The 19984-nt window shown below is 35.2% G+C and overlaps 1 protein-coding gene across 5 annotated transcripts in view; it reads right to left on the reverse strand.

Annotated features, from left to right (window-relative positions):
- Positions 1-19984, reverse strand: part of LOC132193303 (multiple PDZ domain protein-like) — a 114839-nt gene that overhangs the window by 5646 nt on the left and 89209 nt on the right. For all 5 annotated transcript variants that reach the window (XM_059613884.1, XM_059613883.1, XM_059613887.1 and 2 more), the window contains 6 exons: positions 14846-14940; positions 2793-2862; positions 2342-2398; positions 1338-1439; positions 940-1011; positions 765-837 (listed from right to left, as the gene is read on the reverse strand). In XM_059613884.1, the coding sequence (XP_059469867.1) occupies positions 765-837; positions 940-1011; positions 1338-1439; positions 2342-2398; positions 2793-2862; positions 14846-14940 (469 nt within the window). The remainder of the gene's footprint in view (positions 1-764; positions 838-939; positions 1012-1337; positions 1440-2341; positions 2399-2792; positions 2863-14845; positions 14941-19984) is intronic.

Raw genomic sequence — 19984 nt, forward strand, 5'->3', positions numbered from 1 at the left:
AAATTGGAGCGGCCGCGCGCGGTGACAAAAGCGATTCACAAGCGCCTCTGCTCCTTTTGAGGGTGATTAAATTTTTGCTCGGTCAGGCGCGATTCCATTCGGCACGGTGATTTATTACTTCATACGTAAATAAATATTACTAACAATGGAAATCAGCGCCATTACATTTTGGAACTATAATTTACTAAAATTCTCTTGTATTAAAATTAAAATTATTGAGTAAACAAAAGGTAGAAAATTTAAAATTTATTAAAAGTTCTCTCTATATAAATTATTTTTATTCTTGATTTTCAAAGAAAAAGTTTTATGAACGAAATCAAAACTGTGATACAAAGTTCCACTCCTTAGGGATTTAATTTATTCACCTATTAAGCATTTGAACTGTAAAAGAAGTCATGCTTATGGCAAGAAAAGTTTGAAGTGCAATTTTTTTTTTAAATTTAGATTCAATTTATGGAATTTTTAAAACTTTAGAATAAATTAATAATTAATTTGAAAAATGCTCCACTCTCAGAAACCTGCCTCTCGTTACTAGGACGATGGGGTATCGCCCTCGAAACTACACATTATGAGTTCAAAAATTTCAACTTCTATAATGCGGCATCAAGGCATGAAATTTGGTAAAAAATTTCCCCATGCAAAATCGCTTCGCAACAGATCTGGACATGCCCAAATCCCAAATTATGTAACCACGATTTTTGCAAAAAATTATTGTTTAAAAACACCAATTTGAGAAATTGAATCTGCTACAAAACAAATCAGACCTTTTTCCTTTTTGCCAGGGTTGCAGACGACCAGGGTGACGACACCCTCCGTTCGCTTCAGCATGGCGGCGGCCTGAAATGAGTGATTTGACCAACGGTCAGATTGAGTTGTACGAAAAAAGAAGAAGGAAACTTCAGGTTCATAGCAAAAGGGATAATATGGGGTGGGACTTACAGAATCGTAATTGTGACCCAGAAGCGTATCTTTGTTGACCTGGAGAATCATGTCTCCGACACTAATGCCGCCCTGTAAAGAAACACCGCCATTGAACACAAATTTCCAAAAACAATAAAATCAAAACGAATTTGAGACGCACGTGAAAAAAAAACAATATAGTTTTGCATTCACAGAAAGATTGATAGAGGAAGCAAGTTGCACAAGAAGAGGCTGAAGTAATTTTAACAAGGATCTTCAATTTTTATCTCAAAAATTAGAGTTTAAATAATTATTTACAAATAATAAAAGACGAGGATAAATTTTGAAAGCCAAAGAGTGACAGTGGGGAGAAAAGAAAAATCAATATTTATTTTATCTAGGACAGATCCCCCGCATATCCATAAAGTTTGAGTTACCTGTTCAGCTGCACTTCCCTCCTGGAGGTCAGAGATAAAAATACCCTGCCCGACTTCGGCATGCTTTCCTTCAATGATCATGATGCCCAGGCCTTGGGGCCCCTGCAAAAACGACGCATCGTCTCATTACTATGCACCCGGAGCAGCTGCCGCGGCTTCTTCGCCTTATCAGCCCTGACTATGGCTCGTCCTTATCAGCCCCCCCCCCCCCACCCCACGGGTTAAAAGCGAAAGCGATCCTAACCAACAGCGCTATACACACCATTCTATACCCGAGTGTCATTATCGTTATTAAAGAAAGAAGATCTGAGGACCGAGTGTGCGCGGTGAAAACGAGGTCGAAATGATACATGCTAATGAAACTACCGCCTTGACCTACGCCCCTAATTAATTAACACCTCAACCCGCAGGGAGAGGGTTAAAGAAGGGCGGAAAAAAACGCTACCTGCCCCACCCTTTTTGATAAAGAAGAAGCAATAAATTAATAAATCATTGAAAATTCAATTCCTGAATAGAAAACATTACTTTTAATTCTTTTGTAAAGTTATTTGAGATTAATTAATTTTCTAGATCCATCAATTAGTGATACCTTTGCATTTAAATATGTGAAAAAATTGAAATAATTTCCTCAAATATTTTTTTTCAGTATTTTAAAATATTTGAAAACCAAAAAATAATTCCAATTCAAACATTTCCGATTATAGAAATTTGTTCAATTTACTCTAAACCATTTGAATATTTTATGTAGTTAATAATCTAAATTTTCATTCAATTAATTAGAAAGACCCTTCACAAAAAACTGTCAAAACCGGGTGTGATTCTTCAGGAAAAGCTGACGCTGGAACCCACGTATATCTTTTCTTTTCCCTTAAAAATATGTACAATTTCCCGCATCATTATAGAGTTCAAACAACTGAAAAACAACTTTGACGCACAGAAACACGTCCATCAATCATGCAAAAAAATAATTAATCAGCTGGAAAACAACGGAAACACATATTTACCTTCTTGAGGGTCACAATTCTGAGGTTTTTGAATTTTGCATATCTGTCCTCGATGCTCTGCAAAAGAGAAACCACAAGTTGGCACATAAACGAGAATCCGCTAAGCTCTCATTGTCAGTCATCGCTGGCTGCACTCTGGTGCGTGCGTTTGTAAATTTTGTTTCATTTTCCCAGCTCGGCACGTGCTTTTCAATAATTCAACACGCACACACAGGCTATATTTGTGCCGCGATGCTTAATCAAGCCCGCATTCGAATCGGCTGCAAAGCCTCTTGTTGCCAAACAAAAGCATCAATAAGTAGTTTTATTTAATCACAACATACAATTTAAGAAGTATCCATTTCTTGCACAAGTGGGAAAATGAAAACTTCAAGGTTGTCAAAAGATAACGTTTGTGTTTGAAGAATTTTGTTAGCTTTTCAGGTGGTGTCGTTTTTACACAAAGACTCACCTCATCTTCTAAGGAAACCGGGAACTGAGTAATTGGTTTCACGGCCAGCTCTCCCAGCGCTGAATCTCGTCTGAAACAAAGTCAAGCGCGAAAATTAAAAAAATTGAATGCGGAACAAATTTACTCTGTATAAAGATTAAAATGCATTATTTGCTTTAAAATTAAACAAAGTTCCAAGGTTTAATTGGGAAATGGACAAATTAATTTATAGCAGAATATTGCTGATACAAAATAATAGTTAATAGAAAAATGTTTGACGTACTTAATAATTTACATATTATTAAAAACTCGTTAAATAGTTATTTTACTGTATTTATTAATTTTATTTATGCATTTTAAACATAATTTTATTTATTTTATTTTTCCAGCATGTTTGAAGTACATATGTGATTTTGAATAAAATCAATCACGAAACATTAAAATATAATTTAGAAATATATTATTATTGTAATAAAATTTTAACATGCTCTTGATGAAAAGATTAATGAAATCTTTTACCAGAGCATGCAACTTGAACAATGTGGGTGAGAAAAGAAGTGTCATATATTTTATGAAATGTTTTTTATTAAAAAAGATTGATAATAATTATAACTGGTATTGCCCTATATTGTCCCAAAATGATATTTAGCCATCGTGCGAGATTATGTGAATAATAAAAGAGTATCAGAAAATCCCCCTCATAAAATAATTTATTACTTCATTTTTCCAATTACAAATGGTTGATAATAATTCATTTATTCTGTATATTTAGAATGAAATTATTTTGGAAAGTAAAAATTGCGACTGGCTCTTTTGGGTAATTGACATGTCAAGTTGAATAACCTCCATGCAGACTAAATATTTCAGGCAAATATTGGCGCCTGATCGGTCCGCCGTACTATCGGGGTGTGAAAGGTTATCAGTCACCAAACGCGCGAGCGAGCGAGCGGCGAACACACGAATATTGTATAAGACCCATAAAGCAAATTCACGATGGTGACGTCAGCCCGCCGAAGGGGCAATTTCGGTCTTAAACGGCACCGCAGCTTAACACCCGCACACACGGGGTGGATTTTTATGTGCCCCGGCACGATTAACCAACCGTGCATGTGCATTAACAAGGCCTTTATTGGGACCGAGTTTGATTTTACGGAAAGCTTTGCGGCGCGCGGAAGAGGTCGGTTTCACCTTGGGTGACGTCACGCAGGTACACTTTTCGTGCGCAAAGGTTGATCGGCGGTTGCGAAACACCGGCTCCTCTCTCTTGCTCAGCATCATTTATCTTTCTGTGTATTTCGATTCCGCGTATACTTGTTTGTTCGCTCGACTCGGGTCTCTGAGAATCGAGTATGGTACATGGGCGGAGAACAAAACGAAGACGGGTTAAGTAAGTGCCAATTGGGGACTTGCGGCGCGCCAACCATACTGCGAGATCCGGCTCAAATTAGCTTCTGTGGGATTAGAGAAAATGGGCAAAAGAGGAGGAAACGAGCGGAAAAGCTTTTGATTAAAAGAAGAAACACCAGGCTAACGTTTTCCAAGTCATCCAACGGAATAATTTAAAAGAAAAACGCAGAGTTGACAATTTAATATTCCTTAAAAAATGTTATATTACTGTTATTTTAAAGTACAAAAGGCCCAAATAAAAAGAATAATTTAATTTTGCTTGTCAAGTTAATCAATTCATCAATTTCTTGCTTGTTTCCAATTATTTGTATTATTTATTTGAAAAGAATAAAATAAATAAGTAATAATAGAACAAATTGAAAATATCAACTTGCATTTTGAATTATTAATAAAAAGGCCTGTGCATAGATTTGGTTTCTGGGTCAGAATTTTCACAAATATTAGAAGCGAAATCTAAATCTGTAAATTGTTGCAGACTGTAAGATCAAATTTTTAGTTTTAAAATTTCAGCTTTTCTTGATATTATTCCAGTTCATCACAAACAAGTACTTAAATACAAACATAAAATTGGTGAAGCCCTTTTAAATGTTTGTAAAATATGTTATGAAAAAAGTTTAAATTTAAAATTCAAAGTAATTTAATTTTAAACAATGGCTTTAAAAATGGATACCAAAGAATAATATAAAAGAAGGTTTTGAAACTAGAATTTAATGCTTTCCGTTACAAAATTTTTGAATTTTAAAATATCTTGTCATTTTTTTGTTTTTTTTGTTCATGGTTGACTGTACAAAGAAAATCTTTCATTTTAGGTACAGTTACTTCAAACACAAAGCCGACTCCTGTTTGTTTTGACAAAAGCCCAACAAAAACTTTGGCTCTTGTAGTTTTGCGCTTTCCAAGAATCGGGGCGGAATTCGCATTTGTATCCATTTGAGGGCGACGACAGGAAAATTGACCAATAATCGGCCAATAACACACGAAGCAGCCCGGCTGCTATTTTAAGTGGAGTGACATTCTGGATGCGCGCGAAATGCCGCTCTGCTCAATATCTTCCACCTCGGAGCCAACCCTAAAATTAGCTGGAGTGGCCAACGCAGCCCTCCATGTTGGCACGCGAGCAAAAATTATATCGCCGCACCATTATGTCTGCGCGTCCACTGGAAAAATATATAATTAATAAAAAAAGTAACACGCACCTATCGTGTGAACATCGTTAAAACGTAATGAGCTGGTCTAGGGAAAACAACGAATTCTACGAACGTTGGTGGTGATGGTGAAGGATGTGGCTACTCGAGTGGACCACAAACAGTGGAGATTTGTGCCCCTCAATTTGATACGGATCCGCAGTTGGCAAGGTCGCGGTGCAAAGTTAACTAATTTTTAGTTTCATTTTTGAAAAATTCACTAAAAATATAATTTGGGAAGGAATTATTTTAATTAAGTTTGATTTTGTGGATTGCAAACAAAAAATATCATACTTTTCAATTTAAAATCCTTTTCCTACAAATTGGGATTTATTTAATTTAAGAAAAGTTAAAATTTAATTTATTTTAAAATCGTTAATTAAACTTACCCTTGATATAAATTAATTTTCAAACTAAAACATTTATTCTTACGTACAACCCACATAGGCTGAATTATGTACACGTTTAGCTATTTAATTAAATGATTAAGTCATTAAGTGGCGTAGTTAAGGAGCACGATCCGAGGAAAAGAAAACTGTTTGAATGACAATGAGCTACTAAATTACTGTCAGTGTATCATTCAATGCCACTTAACGGGCTGCATTGTTGAGCCTCGATCTAGAGTGTCACCACATATTGTTATCTGTGTTGACATTTTAATTCAAAATGAATGTCCTTCTTACATTATATTGCTTTGAAATAAGCAGAATAACAATTTTCATTAAAACATTTGGATTATTTAAAACATCAAAATTGCAAATTATTTCTTTTGTTTTGTAAAGAAACTTTTACAAACGAAGATGTTATAATAGAAATTCAATGGGCTATTTTCGTAGAAAAAAACTAAACCATCAAGGAAAAGCTGAATCTCAGTAACAACTATTTTTTTGTGTCTTTCAATACTTTAATTAATTTAATGAAAATTACTGCATTTTAAGTTTAACTGACAAATTTTTGTTAGTTCTAAAAAAATCAATCATTTGAATCCACTTTTGATTTTGCTTCCCACAAACCTCAAATTGGCGGGCAGCCATTGATTAGAGAATTGCCGAGCACGTTTGCAATCAGTATCGGCGTCTGTCTCGCTCTCTCTCTCACAGAGCGCGAATATTAGTTTATTTACCTGCGTGGAAAGTAACACCTGCGGTGCTCGCGGGCAATCAGAGTGTCCGCCACAGACACTCGAGCGAGCGTTCATCTGTCGACTGACGGGGCCGACGGAGCCGCGCACGACAGGTCGGTCTTTCGATTTTAATCAACAAACTGCTAAAAAGCAGCGGCGCTGCCTCGGCTGGATATCATGCATTTAGTTCGGTACATTCGGAGCAGAGCGCGCCAGCTCGTTATGGAAATCAAAAGGAACATTGTGTGCCCCGCGCCGCCGACAGATGAGACGGACGAGGAAGCTCGAGCGCTCGCACTGCGCCGAAGCATCTTTTTTATATCTCGAAGATAAAAATAATGTCATGCGTCTTGTGTGTTTAAAATCGGGAAAGTATGAAAGGTTGATATGGTTCAATTCAGTTCAATTATAATGTTTTCTTTTAATTTTGAGTGTAGAATATTTAAAAATATTTATATTGAAGATTGTAATGTGTGCTAATAAGGAAAAATTAACTTTCATGCTTGCTTTCATGAATTATTCCATAAGGTATTTGAAATTTAAATAAACCAGGGGATCAATTGATGACAAAAATGAAATCTCGCACTTTCAAAAAATCAAATGTTAAAAATTTCAACAAAGTTCAAATTCATGACATCTCAACTAGAATTGCAATTTCAATAGATGATAACTGTTGGGCACTAAAATTCTTATAGAATTATGGTCAGAACAAACTGCAGACGATATTTTGATAATTTGTAAAAACAACTGACATGCACAAATATTTAAATTTATGTTGATTAACTAATTACATTTGGTTTTACAAAACCTGTTGGCTTATTTATAAATTTACACATAGGGTTTATCAAATATTTCCTAAAGCCAACCGTAAATATTCTAGTTAGTAAAGAATAATAAGAAAATACAAAAATATCTAATTTAATTTAAAAAATGTCTAAATATAAAAAAAAAACTATTACTTTTATATAACGCTTAATATGTTATAATTATTAATATGGATTTTTAATTTTTAAGTTAAATACATAGAATTTAACAACAAAATAAAGAATACTTATATGAATTCATTGTAAGGGTTGAAGTCGAAACAACAATAAGCAAGTCAAAAGAATTCTAACCTTGAGGCCAAATCACAAATAATTTCAAGATTGCGTATATGCAAGCATGATAAAAAAACCAATGCATTTTTTCTAATTATAATCAGCCCTTTTCATTTCTACTTTCAATTCATGTGATTGATTTGCATGTATGGACTGAAACGCTGATCAAAGCTTTGCCCATCCCGTTAATCTGCAAATTATCACCCCACCTAAATATTCCCAGAGAGGCTTATCAAAGAGTGCGTCCGCAATACACGTTTGAAAACCGCGTTAATGGTGGGATGCGAGCGCATTAGGTTTTTGGCGCAGCACTCTCTCAAATAATCCCTTAATCCGATTTGGCCCTTTTTATTTTTCAATTTGGGGCGAAATTCCTTTCTTTTTGTCCTTTCTTTCTCTCTGTAAAAGTGCACTCATTCTTGACGGCAGTTCTTACTGAGCTTATACTTTTTACAAGACGGCGATAAATATTAAATTTTTATCGCCGCGAATTTACGAGTGACCGTAATGGTTGACACTCGTCGCCAGTTACTGCCGTCGTCGCCCCCCGCCCAGCACAATTTATTATTTCCTCGGCCATTCATAATTGATTTTTCGATTTCACCAAAGTTCCTCGAATGAATAATTCGCGCTACGAGCGGGACCAAAATTTCCCAGATGCGCCGTTCTGGATTTTCCACGCGACCAACTCTGTCAGCTTCTGTGAAGGGCACGTTCCTCCCCCAAGAGAACAAAACAACCGACCCAACTAATTAAGCCCATTGTCTGCGACGACAACAAACCCGTCCGCTTCATACAAACGCACACGTCGCGCCTCCGTTCTGCTGCTGATTTTTTATCGAGCCATAATAGTCTCCGTAATTTCACTACAATACAGTTTTGTTTTCAATTCGGTGAATTTGTGTGAGGAAAATTTCTTGATTCAGCAACGATGAATATTTAAAGGGTCTCTACAGTAATGTTGTTTTTTTTTATCCCCCAAAGGAATGTAAAATTTCATGATAAAAATCATAAAAAATTTGCTCTCCTAAGGTTTGTAACCAGAGTTAATTAAAGGTTTATATTTTCCCGCCAAAAGCATTTAAGCCTCAATACAAATTTTCGTATCTCGAGGCTCTTGCTTATTTGTTTAAATTTAACGGTTTAGCATTATTTTTAGAAAGCAAGAGATTAGGTTAAAATGCTTTTGGAGGGAGAAATAAACCGTTGATTAATTTCATCCCTCACAATTGCGAATTATTGATCGCGATTTTGATTTCAGTCACGACATTTTTCTTGTTTCAAATTCAAGAATAAAATACTGAAGAAGAACTTGGAACATACACAAATTTCAATTAAAATAAATTTCTGGATTAAAATTAATTGCCATTTAAAAGCAACAAACGAAAGGATTTAAAAGAGCTGTGCCCAAATGAAACGGTGGTGCACGTTGGGCTTAAAGAAAGCCGCCTTTGCCGACACAGCCGGAATTATCTCCGTGGAAAGCGTCCATTAATCTCCGGCTCGACACAAAGCACCAGGCGCAAATATGCGACAAAGGAGGGAAAAACGAGGCAAACAATCGCTCGTCGGTCAGCTGCGGGCGAAAAATGTCCCCGGCGGCGGATTCATTAGTTTGGCCACCGCAGGAAGGATCAACTTATTAAGGCCGGCAACGACCATCGATCAAAATCAGCGCCGGCAAACTGCCATCCATCATTTTCCAAGACGGCCGCACAACTTTTATTGCTCTCCGTGCAGAGAACAGGTGCGGCAGGGTAAATTTGCATTCATCTCGAATTAAAAGCGAGGTTTTCTTTTTCCTTCTTTAATTAGGGCGCAGGTGAGCCTTGCCATTGAAGGCTCTGCTTTTTCATACAATTTACGAACCGGACTTTAATTGGACGGAGCCGTCAAGCTTGACGCAGTTAGGCAACACGCACGACACTTCTGTCACGCAGGTTGCATTACATTTTTTATGGTTCAGGATATTTGAGACGGAACTATATAATTTATTCACCTTTTTTAAGTACAGTCCCCTAAACTTAAATAATGAAACTGTTAGAATAATAAAATACGCTAGTTTTTTTAATTATGAAGGAAAAATAAAAAGTTATGAAGTGTTCATGAAGTAAATAAAAATTTATTAGGAAGATTTTTTTTTTTAAAATTAATTCACGAGAAGGCAAAAATAAAGTAAAGCACAACATATTTATTTTTATGAAATCCGCCGCAAGATTTAAATCTGCCCGATTATCTTATTTTTTTTTCTTTAAATATTTTTTGATTTTAATAAATCCACTTAAATATTTTAAATTTAATTTCAATTTTGTACCTGTGAAATTTTGTGTCACATCGTCACGTGAAACGCTCAAAATTAATGATGCCAATTTTCCAGATGCTGAGAATAAGTTCCTCAAGAGTTCTGATTTTCGTCCGGCACCCATAAATTCAAATTAGCCCTTCGTCTGCCTCGCGCGCGTTTGACTTATCGACGTTCGACTCTCCATCTTCTGCTCAAGTGAGAGTGGTTGGTTTATTCAAATTCTCGTCTGCCGGAATACATGCATGGAAATGAGCAGCGAGCAAAAGAGCAGCCGAGATTAGAAATCGGGCCGGGATTTATCGCCTTCCTTGAGCAATTATTGGAACGCTCTGCCGCCGAGAATTCCTCCCTGCCGCGTTAATATACGAAATTTGCTCAACCGCGCCACTTGATTTGCCGATCGACAAGTTGAGTCTTCCTATTCTCTTAATTAAACTTGAAATTCTTGCGCAAACCCAGTCTCAAATTATTCGCAAACATTTACTTGTTAAGTTTTCATACATTAATGATATAAATTTCTCACTTTATTTCAAACATCTTGATTACAATTATTCAATTTATGGCGGAATATTGTCTCATAACTGTAAAAAGGCTACTTTGGGTGCAAATATTTGGTTAAAATTCATCTGCAAACAAAAATTAATACAAAATTTCAGGAGTAAAGCAAAATTATGGTACGTATTTTAATTCGATTTTGTTCTGAGGACAATACTGTAAAAATAATTATAATAATAAGGAAAGAATTAAACACACTATTTATATTTTTCGTACATACTTTTCAGAAAAACAAATATTGCAGAGTTCTGCTGTCAGAAAAAATTCGATAAGGAATTCAGAAACAAATTAAAATTATAAATAATTTTGACAATTTTTCACTGTTGCTGATGCCTAAATTTTCAGTCAGCTAGATTGAAATTAATTTTCAAAAATAAATAACAAATCTTTCAAAAATCTTTTTCCTATTTTTACTCTCAATCTTATTCCTCCAACAAGCAAATGGAAATTATATTTTTGTTTTCCTTGCAAAGTGCACATAAATTTGCTCGCAAATAAGGGATTTCACGAGAGATTTAACAATCCGCATCCCCCGGCGAGTAATCGAATTTGCAGCATGCCCTGGGCGTCGTAAATCAAACGCCCCCGCGTGAGAGAGACGCTGCATTTTGGATAAAATCGCTGGCCCAGTTAATAAAGAGCCCGCGAAACTGTCGGCAGCACAGCCCCTGCGGAGCACCTTTCAAGGTTTTTGCCCAGATTGTCAAGCTGCTGCTTTTTTATCTAGAACGCCGGTGCGTCTTAAAAGGGCAAAAAGGAAAATGACACGCGCTGCGTGCTCTACTTGCCTGCGAGAAATAATTGAGAGGGAGAAAGAGAGAGAGAGAGAGAGAGAGAGAGAGAGAGAGAGAGAGAGAGAGAGAGAGAGAGAGAGAGAGAGAGAGAGAGAGAGAGAGAGAGAGAGAGAGAGAGAGAGAGAGAGAGAGAGAGAGAGAGAGAGAGCACCGACGTTTCATTCATGGAAACGCGGAGAAGCACTCAACACTGCTTCTTCAATGGAAAAATGAGGAGCTCGGTTTTTCTCTTTCTCCAATGAGGAGCTCTTGCGAAAGAAAATTGTTAGAAAATATTCATTTTATGCTCTATATTTGCAAAGAGTGGATCATTAAGGATAGAAACTTCACGCAGTTGCATAGCTGAAGAAATCTAGGTGACGTAATAATACAGAGCTTTTATTTTTTAAGAGGATTTCATTTTTTTCACTCTTAAATCCATTAAGAGAAGAAAATGTAAAATGAATGGAAGACAAGCTTCTATAATTTCATAATTGTAAGGAAAACTACGTTTTTAACAAGCATCAATATATTTTTTAACACTTCAGTTTAAAATTAAAAAAGTGCTTTTTATTCTCATCAATAGTTTCTAAATTATACTGATTATATTTAAATGTCAGGTGACTGAACTGCTAAAAATGGAATAAGGATACTAATTTTGCTCAATAGTTTACAATTATTGCAGGGAGATAATGAGACATTAAAGCCAAAAAGGGCAACAGAGTACAATAATCAACAAATGACACGATAAGACTTATCAGAGGCTTTTCTTTAATACACACGTGAAGTAATCCACGGAGAATTTTTGTAGAAATTTTTAGCATTTGAATTGAATCTAATTATTAATTAAATAGAGAATTAAAAATAACACACATTTAATTAAGCAGTGCCTGCTTTCCTATTATCTTTGTTGCTTTTATAAAAAATTCTCAATCTAAATTGCAAGTGAAAAATTATCCCAACATTAATTTGCATTTTTTCCCCTTCTGAAAAGTTTCACTCTACAAAAATATTTTAACAGTTTTAATAATTGTCACTGGATTTGATAAAATGAAACATTTTTTCACATTTAAATTGCCATTTTACCAAATTATATTTTTGTTTGGCAATTTTATTTACGATTTAATCGTGTTAGAATGTTCTTTAAACTATGGAGCAAATTTCATTTATTGTTATTTCAAAGAGTAATAAATAGTGTTTGCATGACGTTTAATCACAGTTTGTTACTTTCACAACTTTATACAAGTTTTTCCAGGGAAACATCCTTGATTAAACAAGTCCAATGCAGGATAAATCACTTTTATTACAAAAAGTTCAGTCAGTCGCAGAAGTTGATTCGTCAATCAAGTTCAAGACGACATAAAAACTCTTCAACTTTTTGCGTCACAAAAGAGCCGAAGAACTTTTCCATATACTCAATTTCCTGCACGTTTTTCCAATCAAAAAGAGAGGAGATAAAAAATGCTCCGGCGACATTAAAATAAATTCAAGCTGCGCTCAATAAAAGCATTTTGCACAAAATAACGAAAAGCAAAGTTGCGAAATCGAAGAGTTTCGTTTGGCCACGGATCGATTCTCGCTTTTTGACGAAGATTATGATTATGACGGGATAATCCCGGCCGCCCCTTTATTAATTACTTTCACGACGGAGAGTGGCTATCCCGCGAGAGCCATCTCTCCACTTTTTCTATATCTTTAATGCGCAGGCGGCTTTTGTGCAGAGTCGCTTTCAACTCATTAGGGACAACGATCTATGTCAATGGGAAGGACCGATTCTTCAATGAAAGCCCCCATTGTGTGCCTTTCAGAACCCCAACGAATCCCCATCCGCTAGTTTAGATTCAAAGAGAATCAACCAACCCATCCTGCTGACCATAACTGAGCGTGTCTTGCCTTTCAAGCTGTTGGTTTAGTTTGTTCGTTAGTACACATAAAACTGCAAAATGAAGCCAATAAATTTATTTTTCCTCTTAAAAAACTGTTAAAACAAGATAATAATATATTTTAAATTTTTTTATGAAATTTGGGCTTAAATAATAGAGTAATCTGTAACTTTATTACTCTTTTTATATATAAATGCAGCTTACTTTTATTTTAATGTAGATTCAGTTTAATTTAATAAATAAAATAAAGATTTTTTAAATAAAAAGATTTTTTCTTTTTGTAATTAAAACGATAAAGTAATTTTCAACTAAAAACTTGTTTATTTTTGCAGTTTATATTAATAATGATGTCATTCATTATTCTATAATTATTAATATAATCAGGCGCACACCATATTAACTTATATGAATTTTAACAATGAATGGCTTTTCAACTGTATTTGATAACAATATCAACATTATGAAAATATTTTTTATTTAAATTTTAGGCAATTTAAAGCTTCAAAGTTCAATTATTCTCTTAACAAAATGAAGTTAAAATTTTAATTAAATACCAAAGAACATGCTTCTCTTTCTTTGGCAATGTAAAATCGAGGCGTGAGCGTGTTCAATTAATTAATGCAAGTCTTTTTGTTAGGGCACGAGTGGAACCATAATTACAATTAATGAAACAAATATCAGTGTTCGGGAAAAAAAACTCGTGTATAATAGTTTCAATGGCAATTAATTAAGTGCAAGAGTAATTCTCGCAACGGTTATTAGTTTTGTCGAATGCAAATTGGTACTTTGCATATCACGCCTGGCAACACGTAGCGCCGGTATGCACGTCCAGCCCGCGGCACTTTGCATTTTACTTGTCAGCGGCGGAAAAATGAAACCGCGGAATTTAAGCGCGACGGGAAAAAACGCAACTTAGTGACGGCTCAGTTATTCAATGACGGCACTCCGGGCGTGTATTTTTCCGCTCACCCGTCTAGGAGGGTCTGCGGCTGAAACGTCGCTTGTCACACTCACAAAAAAATATATAAAACATGCATGACAATGACGAGCTGCCGGCGTAAAAAGAGAGAGAGAGAGAAAGGAACCGTAGATAAACGCGGGCACTCGAGGGAAAACGAATATACATAAGGCCGGAAATATTGATAAATACCTAGACTGTTGAAAAATGTTCTTTTTTGGTATCTTTTCTACACAAAAGTGTTATTTAGAGGCTAAAATTTTGTTTAAAAAGATCCAGTTGAATTCGTTTAAAAGCAAAAAAATCTCAAATAAAAATTTTCCAAACCAGAAATAATTGTTTCAATTTTATGAAAGTGAAGTATTTTTTTTTAAATGCACTTCAAATGAAAAATGAATTTTTCCTTAAGCTGAGGAAACCTCTAAAAAAATTTTTAGTGACTTTTCTAAAAACTGAAAAATTAAAATTTTATAGAGATGCCCATAAACTGTATAAAAACAATCCCCTGGTTCAGAACTGCTTCAGAAATGGTGCAGAACTGGTGTAGAACTGATGCAAACCGGTTCTGCACCATTTCTGTACCATTTTTGAACGAGATCTGCACTAATTCTAAATTTGAAAAGTTTTAATTCGAAAAAACCTTTAAAATCCTAAATATAGTTGATAATTTGTTTTAGTCTCATTTATCCCGCAAATATTCCTATCCAGCCTAAATTTATCTACCTAAAGTTGAGTTTTTTTTCTCAATTGAAATCGAGAGTTTCGTTCAAAAGAGCAAAAGGTACTCACCTCAGTGCAATCACCTTGAAGAGCGGTCCAGCCAGGCCCTTGATCATCGCGGATGCGTTCAAGTGACATCTTCCCTGCACTACACAGCCATTGACCTGGAATTTGATAAGAAAGAGATCTCCATTAGCAAAGGGGGCTGAGCTGCAAACACACGGCACGCGGCGCAAATTGTGTTTCGCGTCTTTCCTTCCAACTCGGTACTGACAAGTGAGCAAAAACCGAAGGGAATTGATCTCTTGTCGGTTTTAGTTTGCAGCGGCGAGAAAGGAGAAAGGAAGAGAGAGACAACTGCTTCTCCCGGCGGAGTTGAGGAAGAAATAGGTGGTTTTTATCTCAACGTGAAGTTGAGAATTTTGATGCAATCAATACTAACAATTGGGTTACGGACGGGAGATGCTAGGCAACAAGGAGTTCTTTTTTTTAGAAGATTCGTTACGACTTCTTCGTAATAACGAAAAATTTCAAAGATGTGGAACATTTGGGAATTGACCGAGACGTGTATTCCAGAATAATAGAGAAATGTATGTGTAAAAATATAATATATTTTGAGAATTTTAAAATGAAGGTTAAGTTTAACTGAAGTTAAATCATGATACTATGGTTAAAAATGTATAACAAATGTTAAAATTTCCATTTTTTCTCCCCCGATATTTTTAAAACTTTTCTCAATTCTCAAATGCTTGCTAGATTGAAATAAGACACAAGTAATCAGTGTTTAAGTTTTTAATATTAATTATTGAGAAGTAACTGAAATATTTTAATTAAAATACCAGAGCTAAAATTAAGTTTAAAATAGACTGGCCAAAATTAATTGAAAATTAAAACGCAATACTTCTTGGTAATATTAACAATCTCCTGATGTTAAATTAACTTTCCAACGAAAAAATTTTGAAATTTGAAAAAGGGAAGAAAGGGTTTACAACTAGCAGAAAATGCCCGATATCAATATGGCAGAAGTTTAATCTGCACTCGAAATTAAATCCCATTGAAAAACGACAATTTTTCTGGTTTTCATAACATAATTGGGTGTGAATGGATGCACAGTATCTTAATTGTTCTTCTTAAGCCAACAAAAACTTTGAAAATTAAAAGGTAAAAAAACATTATGAAGAAGTAGAAAATGAAATTCTACACGTTTTTTTTTCAAAGCTATCTTTGAACCTTTTGTAAAACTCAAAGTTAGAAATAAATTTGAAGAGAATTAAATATCCAATTATTTTTCCCGTCAGTTGGGTTGAGTTTAAATCAGTTTAAATGATTTAAACCGGCGTTATTATATACGAGGTAGGAAAGTCGCAGTTTATGTGAGAGGAAGAAATGCGGAAAAATGGTTCGGTGCCTCGAGAAGTTAAGCTGGCGCGTGTATAGAAAAACCTTTTCTTTCCTTCTTTCTCTCTTTATTTATTTCGCGAGTGGGCGCAGATTTTTCTCGCCGGCAGCCGACTTGGGTTCGCTCCTTCTTTAGGCGGCTTCTCGCTGCTTCCACCTAAATAATGCAAACGCCGACGCTTTTCTACTTCTTCTCGCTCGGAAAAGGGCGCAGAAATGAACGTTGCCCGCGCGAAGGCGGATAATAAAATTTGGCCGCGAAATCCGACGTGATTTGCATCGACGCGGCGACTTTTCAACCCGGCACCATTATTTCGGCATGAAAACAATAAAACAAGCCGTAAAACAAACGGAATAGCGAGAGTTGGTCTCGCTTTTGAATGTGTATAAATGTTTTTTCGGATGCAATAAATTTCATTTACGGCGAGCGAACGCGCGAGCTGCTCTTTGTGAGTGACTCGGGCACGGCGATCGATAGTCTAGTTCGGCTGCTGCATCCAGAGAGGGCTGCCGCGGCCACCCGCCCGCCCACCCACCCACCCACTCACAAGTGCATTTTCCGCAGACTGCATCACGCGGTCGATAGACACCGAATGATGCCCATTTGACTTGTTGACTTGACTCTTTCTCTCTTTCTCAGCACCGGAAGCTCGGCAAAATGGAAATTCTCTCCCAAGTTCCACGTGCATAAAAACCAAGTATGCTGACAGATATTTCCAGTCAGCGGTCGTCGACTTCTTTTTAGGTCAATGAACTTGCAAGCTATGTTTTTGAGATCATATGAGACCCCCCGATTTTGATGTTAGTTTTTATGCAACTTGCACTTCCTTTGGAGATTAATTTTTACACTGGTGTGCCATTGAATTTTTTTTAATGTTGGCAAATTTCCTACGTTACAATTTACAATATTTTTTCAAATTAATCTAGTTTTTCAAAAAAATAAGAAAAAAAAGTTGCCAAAAATTATTGGCCGTTCTGAAGTACAAAGGCATTGTTGATGTTCTCCAATTTTCATTCTCAGCTCAAACACATAAACTATTTTGAAGACATCTTAAAATGAATTGTATCAGAATTTATTGTTTGTTGGGAAGTGAAAATGAATGTATTGTCTTGAAAGGGTATTACTTTTGCTGACAATGACCATTTTGATCTCTGACCCAATCAATTTAGTTGACCTTTTTGATTCAAGTGGCACTCGGCCATGACCATGAAACGTGCAAGAGAGAATTTCTTACTGGACTCATATTGAAAAAGCTTTAGACAGGTGAAAGGCCTATTTCTTTAAAAAAAATTAAAAAAATAAATCCTACGAAAAGTCTATTTTCAGCAATGTAAGAAGTACTTCCAAGTTTCAACAGTAAAATTAAGCATATTATAATAAAATTTAGAATTTAAAATTTTTTTTATTTGTTGACAGTACATAAGTTCACAAGTTTAATTTCTTAATATTGTATTTGCTTCAAGAACAAGTGTTTGTCAATTAAATATTTAAGAAAATCTACAGTAACTTCAAAAAATTAAAGACAATTGTAGATTACATTAAAGAACAATTTGTATTTAATATTATATTAATATTAACACTTGTTTGGTTTAATTTTCTTATAAATTTTTTTTACTTATTTTGAAAATTTAGTAAATTGAAATATTTATAATATACTTAACTTTTAAATTATTTGCATAATATCCAGTGTCACCGCACACATTAAAAAAGCACACTAAAAATTATTTTATTAAAATAATAATAAATTATTCTTGGATTCATAGTTTCTCAATAACGATGGAAATCCTTGCCTACACAATATCAATCAAAGTGGCTTGTTTCATATTGGATAATTAGATTTTTAATTTTATATAAAGCAGACTAATTCAATGCGATCATGAATTTTCATAATTAATTTACGATATTAATAAAAAAATTTAAAATTTAAAATTTTGCCAGGTTTAGATGTTTTGGACTTCGGACGTTTATTTTAATTTTTCTGCCCTTACTTAAATTTTTTGCAACAAAATCATCAAATAAAATATATGAACCTAAAAGAAAAGAAATTATGCTTTAAAAAGGCACTGAAAGTTTTATCTAACAAATAATATTGACTACAGGGGAATATAAAACACCGAAAACGCCTCCTCCGCTCTTTGGCACAACAAAAAACGTCCGAGCGCAGAGCAAAAGAGATACACGTCGCGCGGATTGATCTGTCTGATGTGTGTGTCGCGTCTGGCATGATAATGGCGCCGACGGCATCGTTTCCTCGTCAGCCAATATCGGAATCGGCGTCAATTTTTCGCTCGACGGGATCAATTGTGCGGCGCAAAATGTTTTCATTTGCGGACGTCACAGCAAACACTGGGTAGAGCATCGCGTCTCGTTAGCGAATCAGCCGAGCAGAAGCGGATCGAAATTCTAATGAGGCCGCCTTGATTTTAATCGGGCTTGTCTCGAGAGCGCCGCTGCTAACGACGTGCGAATCCTTCAAGGGGCGTCGCTTGCGAGGCCAAAAACAGGCAACCAGAGGTAAACTTTCGCAACTCGGTCCGACTTAGCGAGAAATTCATCAAAGGCAACAACGTGTGCTTAACGACGTTGGTTAATTTTTTGCAAGAACCGAAATGCGATTTGCAAAATGTCAAAGTTTGCCGCAAACTGATTGAATTATGCATGGCGTTGCTGACGGGCTTTGTTATGGTCGGAATTGTTGACTTTGAGTTATCAATAATTCTGGAAATTATTGCAAAAACCACTGGAAGCTGTTTGCACAAAAATTTGAAAATGAAAAAAGTTGGTTGAATAACAAATATATCCAGAAAAAACGACCAAAACTTCAATGTTTCTGAATATTTCCTCATCAAAACTTTCAGAGATTGGATGAAATAAAAGCAATATTTAAAGAAATATTAGAGGAATTCCTTAAGCGATCTTAATAGGACATTAGAATAAATGCTGTAGTTACAAAAGTGTAAAATTTATTGTATGGTTGAAAGGTTTTGAAAATAGATATAATTTAATTGAAAATACATAGCAAATTAATAATAATTGAGTTTTGCTTTATAGAACGATCAATTTATTAAAATCTCCATTGAATGAAAAATAAAAAAAGGAACATGTTAGAGTAAATAAGAATTAATTTGAAATTTAATTAAAATTCTCAAAAATTAAATTTAATGAGCATCATTATTGAAATGATTTTTGTTTTCATTGAAAGATGTACATTGTGGTTAATTAACTCACTTACTTCACTTAATTAAGAATCAATCTATCATACAGTGGTAAAAACTTCCCTTAAAAATTTGTGCAGCTTCGAAATAAAATATTAAAGCCACCCATACATGCAGTCATGCTGTTTTGATTTTCTATTTCAAAACATAAAATGGAGAAGAAATTTAATCTGCCGATTCTGCCGGTTTTAAAAGCAATTAAAAAAAAAAAAAAAATTCAAATTTACATTTTGAGTGGGTTGCGTTTTTGACTGTTAACAAATATTTCTGCATAATAGAGTTTAGGAAATCTTATCAGTCAAATAATTTACAAAGTTTGTCGCATTGTCTTGGAATAACTCAACATTCGCTTTGAGTTGAATTGGCTTCCAGTCCATTCGGTCAAAATTCATTCACACGGCGCGGCGTGCGAGTTCAAAGCGAATCGGATGAATGAAATTCTAGGCCCTCATTTTCATCAACGGCGCTCATTACGTGATGAAAGAGAAGCCTTGCTGCCGATGGAACGGGCGGAATTTCATTTAGGCAGTGCGGCTTGCGTGCATTATCCGTCCAGATGGGACGCATGCAAATGAAATTCATTGTGGTTCTCGC

Source organism: Neocloeon triangulifer, unplaced genomic scaffold (genome assembly GCF_031216515.1).
Source record: "Neocloeon triangulifer isolate White Clay Creek 2 clone unplaced genomic scaffold, ASM3121651v1 ptg000004l, whole genome shotgun sequence".
NCBI lineage: Eukaryota > Metazoa > Arthropoda > Insecta > Ephemeroptera > Baetidae > Neocloeon > Neocloeon triangulifer.